Below are 13,768 nucleotides of genomic sequence, written 5' to 3'. Positions count from 1 at the left end.
CACTGAAAACAGGCCAACTGTGTGCTAACAGTTGTTTTTTTGTGGTTGGTTAGACGCAATAGGCTGACTGTCTGTTGGTGAGTAGCGATATTTATTTAAAGCAACATGCTGTCAGCCAGCATAACATCATATAGTAGAGAGAGAACAGAGGGTGTGTTTGTGTGTGTAAATAGTGGGGGTTGGGAGATAAAAGAGGAAGTGTGAGTATAGAAAACGGGGAGAGAGTAAATATGTGAGAAGAGGAAGAGAGATGCATGTAACCCAGCCTGAAACAGTACCATAATGTTACTGTTTCAGGCTGGGTTAGCCTGAGATTGTTATTTGAGCTTGCAGCACCTGAGAAGCCCCGTGGTGAAGAGCAGAGAGTAACAATGGTGCTTTTCAGGTGTTGCACTAATCACTCTGCCCAAGTAGCAGTGCTTTGTCTTCTGAGAATAGTTCCCAGTATGTATACGGTTAGAAGATGGTTATGTCTCATGTGACTTCATTATTTGTACACACTGTGACTATGCAAGTCACAACATATAAATAGGAAAATGTCACTTACTGGGAGCAGTAGGCTAGATGGAGCCGGTTACCTCCAGGATCTGTGCTAAGCTAGGCTACAGGTGGGTGCATCAGACAGAGATGAGAACGGTATACGGACTTATCGAACTCTGGAGGATACGGTGAATAAGCTAAAGTCCCAATAAGTCGGAGTGTTCCTTTTTAAAAGAACAATCACGTATTTATTTGCTAGTATCTACCTTCCACTCTAAGCACTCCTGCAATTAAACTCCATGCCTTCTCTTTTCAGGCGTCCTTATAAAAAAGGATCTGTGTTGTCGTATAACGTTAATATGGTGTGTTTTTCCACCTCCAAGATTAATCTTTCGTCGTCCATGGTGTTGTAGAAGAGACATATACGATATTGGGGTGTCTCCTCAAAGTGTCTCCGACCTTGAAAGTAATAACGAGATGACATATTATTTACAGCAAGCTAACTGTTCAGGTGGACTGCACGGCAACGCGAGCTTACAAACCAATATCTTTGTGTTCAGGCTTCTTCCACACCCTCAGAGCTGGTGTTCTGGGTTCTCACAGTGAGGGCCAGATGTACGTAGCCTACATTTGTGAAAGTAGTGTTATCAGCGCCATAGCCAACCTGCAGAAAGCGCACGCTGTGATACATCAGTTTACGTCATATTTACCAAACCTGCAGTTCATCGGGTAATCGGCGCCTTTCTCCGCCCACTATACCGTAAATTGTGCACATTTAAAAGCACAATTGAATGGCTGATGTGATGTATGTATTGACTAGTGCGCTGTAGCAAAGCGTTAAGTACTTGTGCTATGATGCGTGAGTGCAGACTGCGATATTCCCACTGCTGATGCTATGACTGTTGATCGCATGAAATGATCCTGATGCCAATATTTTGGACACACACCTGTGAAGTAGGGCTGGGCGATGTCCCCTAAATTGGCAGTTGACGATGTTTACAGTAAAACATGGCGATGGACGATGATATTGTCGGTTGGGGGGTAAGCACTTTTTATTTTACTATATCTCATATGTCTTTACATAAATATTTTTTTCTACTACTATGGGCTAACACTTAACATAGAAGCGATCAGACATAAATTTAAATGCCCTCTGTAAATAGACAGTATTACATGGCTATGCTGCCCTGCTGGTAGGGGCAGTTTTTTACAACTTGACCTACTTTTACTTTACTACGGTGCAGTAAAGTCAATCAGATGTCCGTGATCTGCGTAACGATAGTACAGTGACGTTTGCCTTCAACAGAGCAACAGTAATAACCTAATATAACATTACTGAGATTAAACTACATTCTCGGTTACGGTTATTGTTATTGTTAAACAAACATAACTCTTGCAGCGCACATGAACGGATGCGCAATATTAGCTCACACATAAAATAGCACCCTCGTGAATTAGCCTACTGTTGCTAACGTACATTCATAAATCCTGCATAAGATCGTCCCGTACCTACAGGACATCAGACTTACTTATTGATGCACGCAAACAGTAGTGTCCACAAACTTAGTCCAATGAGAGAGAGAGAGAATGTATCACTACAGCCAATCCAGTCTGCTCAAAGTGATGGTCTTTTTCACAAATAGGTTGCACGTAAGGGGGACAAAAATAGCTTCCACTTAAAGGGCCCTATCTTGCACCCTGCGCAGCACAGTGCAAAGCCAGACGCAAGTGTCTTTTGCTAGTTTAAGACCGACGCACTTGTCAATTTCCCGTCCAGCGTTCGCGACTAGGATATTAGTGCGTGTCTGATAGGGTGGGGGGCGTGGCATCACGATGGTGGCTCTCCATTGTGATGTCGGCCAGCCATCACAATGGACAATGATATCGTCCATCGGCACAACCCTATTCCATATGCCAGATGCCTCAGAAGAGATACGTCTCTAAAGTAATTCCTACTGCCTATTGCACGTTCTGCCAACCTGAACAAACTGAACTTTCCTGCACATGGTCTGGGAGTGTGAACAGGTGCATGAGTTTTGGAATAAAACATCAATAATATCTGATGGGATAGGATGTCGACTTCCTACTGACCCGATTGTCTTGATGACTCTAAATTACACCTACTTGGGAGAAAGAAGAAAATATGGCTAGCCGGATCAACTGCGACCAAGAAAATGATAGCTCAGAGCAGGCTCCTCCCCCCACACGCTTTTTATAAAACAGTGGTTGGCGTATTTTCTACATAGTTATTCTGGAGCTCTCTACAGCAAGGATTAACAAAGCCAAATCATCGACTATAGACCTATGGAAAAATGCAGCAGCACAAGTATCAGTCCTAATGACCTCAGCATCACAAGAAGTAGAGGAGAGTGACTAGGCAAGGTGTGATTTCTGTTTTTGTTTGTTTTTGTTTTCCTCGAGACAGCAGAGGGTGGGGAGTGGGAGAGAGTTGTTGTTCTTGTTCAGTTGTATTTGTCTGTTCAAAAAAATATACAAATAATAAAAAGTATCACAATAAAAATCATGCATGCGCATAGGATCTACAGTGCCACCCCGAGGGACAGGGAAAGGCCCCGCACCCTAATCTTCTGCTGTCTTCTCTTTACCACACGCCAAGCCATCCTTCTGGCAGCGAGGAGGGACCCTCCAGTTGTCAACGGACGCAAGCTAAAGTCTGATTTATGGTTCTGTGGAGGCTCTACGCAGAGCTTTCGGCGTAGCCTACATAAGTGGCCTGAAGTTTAAACTTCTGCATTGGTGTGTGCATCAATCTCTTTAAGAGAATAACACAGCCGGCATTTGTGTGTGCGTGGGGAGTGTGTGATAAAGCGAGTGAGAGAGTGACGGTGATTAGCTTCGGAGCAAGTACCGACTCTAGAGGCATAGTGAGAGAAAGTAAGTGTCTCCCCTGTGCTTTCTAATGTGACATTCAATCGGGTAAGTTGGCTAACTTGCCCTGGGCATACTGTGTTGTTACTGTTTTGTTATAAATAAGCTGTTAAAAGTAAGAAGTTAATTTGCCTCAAGTCTTAATGGGTTCTCTATTTACGTTGCTGTCACTTTAAGACTCTCAGCTGGTAACCGCTATGTCTCGCTACAAGCTACCTGTTCAGTGATTTATGGTTGTAGTGTAGCAAGCCAACTACAGCTACATTTGCCTACATTTATGCCTAGAGTAACATCGTTATGTATTCATTCACTGTTTTAAATGATTACATAGGTTCATAGATCATTAGTTTGATGTCAGTGTTAATTTGTGTTTCGAAATGTCCATAATCGCTAACATTAGTGCTATGACTAACGTTACATAGTTGCTGGGTAACTATAAGTCATAGGACAGGCTACACTCGTACGAATGAACGTAATATTGTTTACATGTAAACATGTCTTTGTACAGCATGATCACTGTCACAATCACTATCAGTTTATTAGTCATGAGTTATATTGTGTAACGGTAGAAAGGAAATATTTGAATTGATGAAATTACATTCTGTTAAAAGCTAGCATAGAATTGATTAGTCTTTGTATGTTACAGTTTTACACTTTCCTTGTAACGTCATTAAACCTGTGGACGTGGGAACGACTGTCTTCAGTCTTGATGTTATGAGAGAGTTTAGCTGGCTGTCAGTGTATAGAGCAATACTGAAGACGGCACAGTTACCAGGGCTCGACACTTGTGGCACTTTGGACAAGTACATTTACGTTTCACTTGTCCATGCACTAAAGTCACTTATCCGGGTAAAGATTTATAATTTTATAATTTTTTGGTGTGTTTTGCTAATGCAGAATTCGAACAAACCGTTGAAAGCATCCAAACACTATTAACATTAATACAATTCAGTAGAAACAAATGTGTCCCAACAATAGATTTCCCCTTCAACAAGAAAGGATTTCCAGACTCATAATACAAAGTAATACGTTGCATGATGCAAGTAGTGACTTGAACTTATATTATATCTAAAATAATTTTGTAGACAGAACAATGGATTTTGCCTCTAAATGTTGGTGTTAACGTTTCTTTCTTTCTACAATTTCACTTTCTACCCGACAGAGGCTGATTTACCAAGGGATCCTTTAAAAGGTGTAGCTACTTTACAGTTGATTATTACCTGATATTTAATCCGGCAAGTCGCGGAGCCACGAGTGACCTCTGTATTCGGCTCGTTTTCTGTGAACGATGTGGCGACGGGGTAACGTTAGGCGGAGTTAGCAAGCTAATGTTAGCTAACTAACACCGGCTGGCTGGCTTGCTGGTTCCGCCGTGCTTTTATGCTGCATCGCTTACAGAGAATGATCTGAACAGCTAGCGGTCCGTCCGACGTTAGCGGTCCGCTGACCCACTGCCGCTGGGTCTAACGTTAACAGTCCGCTGCCCCGGATTGTGGGGAAAAAAATGTATTTGTTTGAAATCGTAATGACGTAATGAGTGGCACATAACTTGAAGTGACATGGCATTTTATTTTGTTTTATTTGAGTTTTAAGTTGTCCAGTGGAGCAAGTAAATTTCTCTTCCACTTGCCCTACAAAAAAATCCACTTGTCCCAGACAAGCGGACAAGCCTTAATGTCGAGCCCTGGTTACCAATATGACTGTTACTAGTTCAAAGTTGGCTAATTAGTTAGATGCACACATCAATTTACGGCAGCTAGGTTACTGGTACTTTATCGTTAGATCGATAGGCACAGACTGAATTCAACACTCTGTTCAATTGTAATTCTGGGCCTTTTTCATTGTTATGCTTTAATGTCTGCACTTTTATGTTTTACTTGTTACAAGGTTGCTAATGTCACTGATTGTTCATTTCAGTAGATATCTGGGTCATAGATCATCAGTTAGTATTATTTTCAATCAATATGGTGGGGTTATGGGGGAACCGTTTAACTTTAGCGGCCCATTTCCATCTATGATCACGGACAATTAGCTTTGTTGGTAGGGGTGGGCTTTTCAGCAAATAGGTGTTTGCTTGTTGGGAAGGTTTTGACCATGGGGATGGGGGGAATAGTTTTTGCAAGGGGTGTTCATTTTCTCATGTATGTTTTCCTTTATTGTATACACTGCTTAATGTTTAAGTTTTTTTACTATTATTAAATGTGGGGAGGGATCTTTCAGGATGTCATTGAAAAAGAAGAAAAAATTGCACTTTGAATCAGTTGCAGATATATGCCAGCACAGGCAATTATGGCAGATATAACTATATTTGTTTGGAATAGATGCTCCACACAAACGATGCAGTTGTTCTTGGGCATTGTGTAGTGTTACTCATCTTTCAAACACTGATGTTAGACGGCTTGCTGATACATTTTACCATGTCATAGCATCCTCCTCAGCCGATACCAAGACTAAGGTGGTAGCTATAGTTGCCAGACGGAGTCTAAATTTTAAGGTTGTGGTGTATGGTCTGATGTAGCGGGATGGTTAGTCATGGCCAGGCTAGAATGTTTTGGTAGGAAAATTACTGTGATGTATGCACCTAATACATTTGATGCCGATTTTTACAACACATTAACTAGTACTATGTTGGAATTTACGGATTACTTATTTATAGCGGGTGCCAACTTTAATGCTGTGTGGGACCCAGTTTTGGACAGATCAGGGTCTTCAGAGACTGCAGATCAAAAACAAGCATCTTGCGACATGGGCCAACAATAATCTTCTCAAGGCACAAGTTTTTTTTCTAGGATAGACTCTCTTTTGGCTTTCCATCAACTTTTTGCTAGTATAGATATATTATGTTAGTATGGATATTACTACCCATAGCACAGTCAGATCATGAAGATGTTCTTTCTGCCACGTTTAATATACTTTCCTTACATGCTCCTAGGTGGCGGTTACAATTTAACAGAGAGAGTTGTGGAGGGACTTAGAGAATTTGGGTAACACTTTATAATAACCATCATTAATAGCTGGTAAATAGATAGTTAAGTAGATAGTTAATTCATCTTTAGTTAATTGTCATTTAACTGTTAGCAAACAGTCATTTTACTGTTAACAAACAATGAAATTATAATTAATGTTTACTAATTATTAGTAGTGCTGTAAATGAACAGTTTGTTACACACATTATATGCTCAATGGTGTTTTAAGCCTCCAACGTCGGAGGGCGTGGAAGGCGACGTTGGGGGCTTAAAACACCAAACACCACATTATATCCTACTATACTATATTAGATATCGGGTAATGATTAAAAACATTTTTGTAAACCTTTATATTTTTAAAACCTCTATAAACATTACATAGATGGACCAGATATTCACAACACTTTAAGTGTTACTAGATGGTTTGTAAACCGTCTATAAACATTTAGATATTTTGTCAGTGGTTACTAGTTGGTTTGTAAACTGTCTATAAACAGTGTCTGAATGGTTATTACAAAGTTGCAACAGATGACTATAATACCTTGTTAAATAGTTATAAATACTTTGTAAACCATCTATAAACATCTGGATGACTATTGTAAAGTTGCGACTGATGTTTTTTTTATAGTTATTGGTTAGTAAGTGCAGTGATCAAAACAGCAGCTGGGTAATTTGTCCACCTATAGCATGTTACACTATATACATCCAATCTGTGTAAAGCATGGCTCTCTAAATTAGAGAACCTAGAAACTATGTATGCTGGCTTAGATGCCTCATTTCGGACCAGCTGTACAGTACAACTGGACTTGCAACGGAAGTTGGTTAAGAGAGATATTAAAGGAGAACTCCGGGCAATTTTTACGTTAATCTTGATCGCTATAAATACACGAGTACTATCAATAGCAAAAAAAAATGAACAGAATCGGTCATAGCAAACTGGAGTTGCTGCAGCTAATGCCCATAGCTCCCATTTAGCTAAAATGGCAGTTTTGGGGGCATATTCTAAAGAGTGCCTTTGTGCCTCTTAACAGACGCAAAAAGCAATTATAATGTCTGTGCAACATGAACAGGGCTCGTATGTGACAACAAGATGCGTTTTCAACTCGGACATCCTGCCGCTAGCTGCCGGCTGCTAGCTGCCGTTTGGGATGAGTGTATTCAGCCAAGCTGCGATGATAATCATCACGCAGCATTTCTGTGTATCTGTTCTGTGTGTAGCTCATCTTATGTGTGTGACATCGATCTGGCGTTGGTGAGTAGGAGTCTTGGCAGTGGTGATTTGTGTGCTAGTTTCCTTAGCCGGGCTAGCAGGCCCGACCGGCGTCCTTGCTTCTCCTTCCTCCCCGCCTTCCTCGCCTTCCACGGCAGACAACAATACAACGAGCGCCCGCTAGTCTGGTGGATGTCCTCCAGAGGACAGGTCGTGCCTTCACGGTGAAAAATTGTAGTTTATTTCCCCCTCAAAAATATGTAATTGAGTACTGTAGTGGTTATGACCATATCAGTGACTATGTAACTACATAAAACGGAATAAATGATGTCTGTGGCTTGCACAGTAATAGCGTTACTGAAGGCTAGCTGTAGCTCGCGCTTGGAGCAGCTGCTTCATCTGCCTGTTGCCCCTCTGTCTGTCTCGTTCTTTCCAACTCTTGTGAGGCTAGTTCTTCGTCTGTATACTCGGGTTCGAATAAATAAGGACGACCATCAAACTCAAAAGCCTCTTCCATGTGTTCAGTATCTTCTAGATTCTCTATAGTTACGTTACTCCAAGCTTCTTCCCTTGCGAACACCTCCGCTCTTCACTCGTCACACGATCTGCACACTGCTGTTTACCTTTTCCTGACTTTAGCGTGTTATATAACAACTCAACCTGTAAGAAATCGAAAGGACACAAGTACTCGTTCATTCAACTTTTGACCTATAATCCATGTTGAACTTGCAAAAACTACAATCAAATCTGAGATTTCTCAACGACAATCAGGCGAAAGAGACAAATTTAGCCGTCTAGCTCCATAGAGTCCCATTCATTTAGCACTGGACCGCGATCACGCCCAGTGGAACTCTGGTGGAACTGCAACCAAGTTCGGTACAATGGGGCTGAATAGGGAGTGGAACGGCTTTCCGTAGACGGGCTTTGTACGTACCTTGCGCTTAGCACAGAGACTGTGTTTGACTTAGTGTTTATGGCATCACAACTCTCCATCAGCTGCTCATAGGACGTAGGCCAATTAGTTTTTCACAATGGGAAAGAAGAGGTATCCATGTACTGGGTGACATCTACAGTCATGTGAAAAAATTAGGACACCCATGCTAAAGTTGACTAAAAAGAGGAATAAAAAAATCATCTTTTGCAAATTGATCTTAATGCCTTTAATTAAAAAAAAAAAAAATCCAATCTTTAAGGACACCAATTTTCTTTGTGAATGAATAATGTATCATAAATAAATAAATGTTCTTCCTTAAAATACAGGGGGCATATGTAAGTACACCTTCTCTAGGTATGTTGAAGGGTATGTGATGATGTGGGGCTATTTTAATTCCAAAGGCCAAGGGAACTTTATCAGAATGCATAGTATCCTGGATCCATGAAATAACTGGCCTTTTAAAAATAAAAATCTGCCTGCCTCTATGGGAATTTAACATAGGGGTGTACTTACTTATGCCCCCTGTATTTTAAGGAAGAACATTTATTTATTTACGATACATTATTTATTCACAAACAAAATTGGTGTCCTTAAAGGTTGGATTTTTCCTCATTTTTTTAATTAAGGTATTAAGATCAATTTCCAGGAGATGATTTTTTTTATTCCTCTTTTTAGTCAACTTTAGCATGGGTGTCCTAATTTTTTCACATGACTGATGGTCTCATATCATTTCAGACTTATGACTTATCATTTCATCTTAAAGACAGTTGTAACCTACCGGGCATTTTATTCTTTTTTTTTTTTAAATTTATTTACGGCTTAGGGCATCCATCAAGGCTCATGGTGTTCCATGGAATCAGCCCTTAGAACAACACCCATTCCATAGAACCATCAGTTCCAGAGGGGCCTCTAAAGGTTTAGCCTTCACACTTTTCTCAAAATAGCTTGAAGCTTCTTACAAGAAACTCTCTGTAGACAGGCTATAGATAAGTGATATCCCAAACTTGGAACCAGATTTTGATTGGAACTCTGTTTGGGCTAACATTTTGGTGGTTTCCCGCAATCCCAACCATCAACAAATTCACCTGAACTATGTGCACAGAAATTAAATAACTCCTAGGAGAATGCACGTCATGAAAATTGTACCTAATCCTCTTTGTTCCTTAATTTCTCTGGGGGTTCATGGAACCTTCATTCACATGTTCTGGGAGTGCCCGTCTGTAGCTCACTTTTGGAGGGAAGTAGCCATCCATTTATGTATGTTTTCCATAATCGTGTTTTATCTGCACCGGTCTTAATTTTGAATGCCCTCTCTAAGTTAACAATTCGAGAATATCGGAAGCAAATTGTTTTGGCAGGCTTAAAGTGGCTAAGAAACGCATTGCAATGCCTTGGAAACAACCTGACAAACTTGCTATTACTCATTGGATTCTCACATTTCTTGATTGAACAATCAACTCCCCGTATAAATGGGGTTAAGGAAGACAACCTGAATCAAAGGCAACTTTTATTATTGTTTTAATTGTATTGTGATGTTTCCTCATTCTGTTTTCTGTCTTTGTATTCCCACTTTGTTTGTAGAATTTCTATTCTATTTTTCAATTTCAAAATAAATATTTCATTTACAAAAAGTTGTGTGGTGGGATAACAGCCTTTCAAATAGTGTCTTTCTTTCAGCGTATATCTGTGTGTGTGTGTGTGTGTGTGTGTGTGTGTATGTGTGTGTGTGTGTGTGTGTGTGTGTGTTGCATCTCTCGTCTTGCTGCTTGAAGCCTCCAGCTTCTCCCTTTTTTCTTCCTGAATTAATCCCTCAATTAATCTTTCCCACACATCTGCAGTACTGGGTTAAATCTGTGTCAACAAACACACCCCCTCATGTGTCATATGTCATATCACTTATGACCGGTATCAAAACTAACCACATAAACTTTCTGAAAGACCTCTCGTAACAATAGTTTCAGCAGTAGTTAAAATGTTTTTTAACCCAGCTGACCTGAGGTGTCTGTCTCTTGCAGGACTCTGGCTGCTACTCTGTGAAAGTCCCAGCTTTAAGGGTGTGTGGTAAACATCACTGTGCATCCAGTGAGTGTGTGCAGCACTGTTTGGCAGAGTGAGTGATGTCTTCAGAGCTACTGGTAGATTTGGGTGAAGACCCTGCGACTGCACAGTTAGGACAGCTGAAGCTGACCACGGTAGAGGACCAGCAGTGGCCCGCTGATGAGTCTACTCTCAGCAAGTCAGGTGAGAGGAATATATCTACATATATAGTATATGTATATTTCTTCCTTTCTAGTTTGTTCTATTTTTGTTCTATATTATTGTTTATATTCTATTCTATTCATTTAAATATATCTGTTTATACATTGTCTGTGTGTAGTGTAGACGTGGCTACCACTACATTTTATTGTGCAATCCAGTTTGTATAATGACAATAGGGAATTCTGTAAATTCAGGCAGGAAGCTAGTGAAACACACACACACACACATATATATATATATATATATATATATATATATATATATATAATAAAACATCATTTTATTACACAAAAAATCTTTTGAAATATGAGCTATGTGTGTTTCAGAGACAGATATCTCCCAGCACTTTGACGCTGGCTCTCCACACCTGCCCTGGGACCATCCGTTCTATGACATCGCCAGGCATCAGATCATTGAAGTGGCGGGTCAGTACTCCAATCTTAAACCTTTTTGTTTCCTCTCTTCACACCAATCCCCACTTTGACATTAATAGTTGAGTTTGTCTTTTGCTTTTATCTTTTACCAATACTTCTTAAGACTGAAATGTGCAGGATAATTTGCAGAATTTGGACTTCTGTTTTTTTAACGGTAGGAACAGTTTGATACAGTGAAAGTTGAAAGGTAATGTTGAATCCCTGTCTGTCTTTCTGTGTGTCTGTAGGTGATGATAACTTTGGAAGGAAGGTGATAGTGTTTAATGCATGCAGGATGCCTCCACAGCACCAACTGGACCATCACAAGCTGTTGATGTAAGAACTAGTGTAAATCTAAATGCTGTGTGTTTTTTTTTTTTTACTGCTGCTAACAGACCTCTATGCCCTGACACATCAAGTTAGCGACTGTTGCCTGCGTCGGCCTTCGTCTGCCTTTTTTTTGGTCGATTTAACGTCGGAAACCGGAGTGAGAAAAGCAAGTAAACGACTATAAGAGCGCACACAGATGGCTCTTCTCATTTTTCATCTCATCTGATTGATCCAATACACAAAAGAGCTGTCCAAACTGGCCAAAAATGACGTTTGAATGTTCCTTCTAAAGAACAAATAGGTTTAAACGAATGAATAACTATTTTTGCACATTATGTCCATAATATGGCAAACGTATGAGATGTACATAACTACTTGTGTTGGTATATTTATTTTAACAATAACATGTCTTTTAAAAGATCTACATATCTTCACATTGCGTGCGTGCGTGCATATCCTTTTGCATTTCTTGTGTGTGTGTTTGTGTCTTTTGCATATCTCGTTCATCTGATCTACCTCACACACTGACTCGAGCATGTCTTCACCAGGCTTTAACTTTACTGTGTGGGAGCGGGCAGTCAAAAAAAGGGGAGTAGAATAATTAATCTAGTAGTAGTAGTAGCAGTAGCTGCAGTGCGCACCAACAACAACAACCACCATCAACTAATGGCACATGTGAGCAGTCCAGATGCAGTTTTTCTGAAGAAAAGAAGAAACTTTGTTATTCGTCACTTAGAATTGTACAGTACAACGTCTGCATTTCTCCCATGCTAAACATTAGGAGCAGTGGACGGCCACATACAGCGTCCAGGGAGCCACTTGGGGTTCATTGTCTTGCTCAAGGACATGTGGCTGGAGGAGCTGGGGATTCCACAGCCACTGTCAGTAGACTGGGGAACAGAAACGCCATGGATTGACAGGTTGCCATATTAGCGACTAGGGATGGGTCTCGAGACCCGGTTCTATTAAGGACCCGGTTCCAAATTTCTCATAACCCGAAAATCAATAAGGTTATCGATACTGCTATCGAGACTAGTGGATCATATAACGTTATGTCTAAAAATAGATACGTGTGTCTGAACCGGAAAAATTATTTATGAGCACAGTGTTTGCGTAAAGACTATAGGTAAAGACTAGCCTCCCCACAGCAAATCATTCAAAACATAGTTGGACTGGCTACTGAGAGCACCGCTCTGTGGACTGAGCCCAAGCTTTGGCATCGTTTTTTGGGGTCTTTGTGCAATAAGTCCAAACTGTTACATCCAAGATTGATACACTCGGTCGTTTATCACCACTAGCTTTTATGTTATCCGCCATTTTGCTTTTCCATAATGCTCTAGGATAGGGATCTTCAACAGGGGGTCTGGTTCCTCAGAGTCAATGCAGGGGGGCCTCCAAATTATTGTTAAAAAAATTAAAAACTCTTAACATCCATACTTAGTCATTTAATAATGTATAAGGTAATTAAACACCTCAACAATATAAATCTATATATACAGTGGGGCAAAAAAGTATGTAGTCAGCCACCAATTGTGCAAGTTCTCCCACTTAAAAAGATGGGAGAGGCCTGTAATTTTCATCATAGGTACACTTCAACTATGAGAGACCAAATGAGGAAAAAAATCCAGAAAATCACATTGTAGGATTTTTTAATGAATTTATTTGCAAATTCCTCGGGGAAAATAAGTATTTGGTCACCTACAAACGAGCAAGATTTCTTGCTCTCACAGACCTGTAACTTCTTTAAGAGGCTCCTCCGTCCTCCACTCGTTACCTGTATTAATGGCACCTGTTTGAACTTATCAGTATAAAAGACACCTGTCCACAACCTCAAACAATCACACTCCAAACTCCACTATGGCCAAGACCAAAGAGCTGTCAAAGGACACCAGAAACACCAGAAATTGTAGACCTGCACCAAGCTGGGAAGACTGAATCTGCAATAGGTAAGCAGCTTGGTGTGAAGAAATCAACTGTGGGAGAAATTATAAGAAAATGGAAGACATACAAGACCACTAATAATCTCCCTCGATCCGGGGCTCCACGCAAGATTTCACCCTGTGGGGTCAAAATGATCACAAGAACGGTGAGCAAAAATCCCAGAACCACACGGGGGACCTAGTGATTGACCTGCAGAGAGCTGGGACCAAAGTAACAAAGGCTACCATCAGTAACACACTATGCCGCCAGGGACTCAAATCCTGCAGTGCCAGACCTGTCCCCCTGCTTAAGCCAGTACATGTCCAGGCCCGTCTGGAGTTTGCTAGAGAGCATTTAGATGATCCAG

The 13,768-nt window shown here is 40.6% G+C and overlaps 1 protein-coding gene across 4 annotated transcripts in view; it reads left to right on the top strand.

Annotated features, from left to right (window-relative positions):
- Positions 1-13,768, top strand: part of arhgap1 (Rho GTPase activating protein 1) — a 79,357-nt gene that overhangs the window by 12,714 nt on the left and 52,875 nt on the right. For 3 of the 4 annotated variants that reach the window (XM_078243339.1, XM_078243340.1, XM_078243338.1), the window contains exons 2-4: positions 10,495-10,720; positions 11,065-11,163; positions 11,400-11,487. In XM_078243339.1, coding sequence (XP_078099465.1) covers positions 10,597-10,720; positions 11,065-11,163; positions 11,400-11,487 — 311 coding nt within the window. In that variant the 5' untranslated portion in view covers positions 10,495-10,596. The remainder of the gene's footprint in view (positions 1-10,494; positions 10,721-11,064; positions 11,164-11,399; positions 11,488-13,768) is intronic. The other variant, XM_078243341.1, reaches the window with a different exon arrangement.

Source organism: Sander vitreus, chromosome 24 (genome assembly GCF_031162955.1).
Source record: "Sander vitreus isolate 19-12246 chromosome 24, sanVit1, whole genome shotgun sequence".
In the NCBI taxonomy this organism is placed as follows: domain Eukaryota; kingdom Metazoa; phylum Chordata; class Actinopteri; order Perciformes; family Percidae; genus Sander; species Sander vitreus.
Note: the sequence above shows the minus strand (reverse complement) of the source record. Positions and strands in the feature narration are given on the sequence as shown.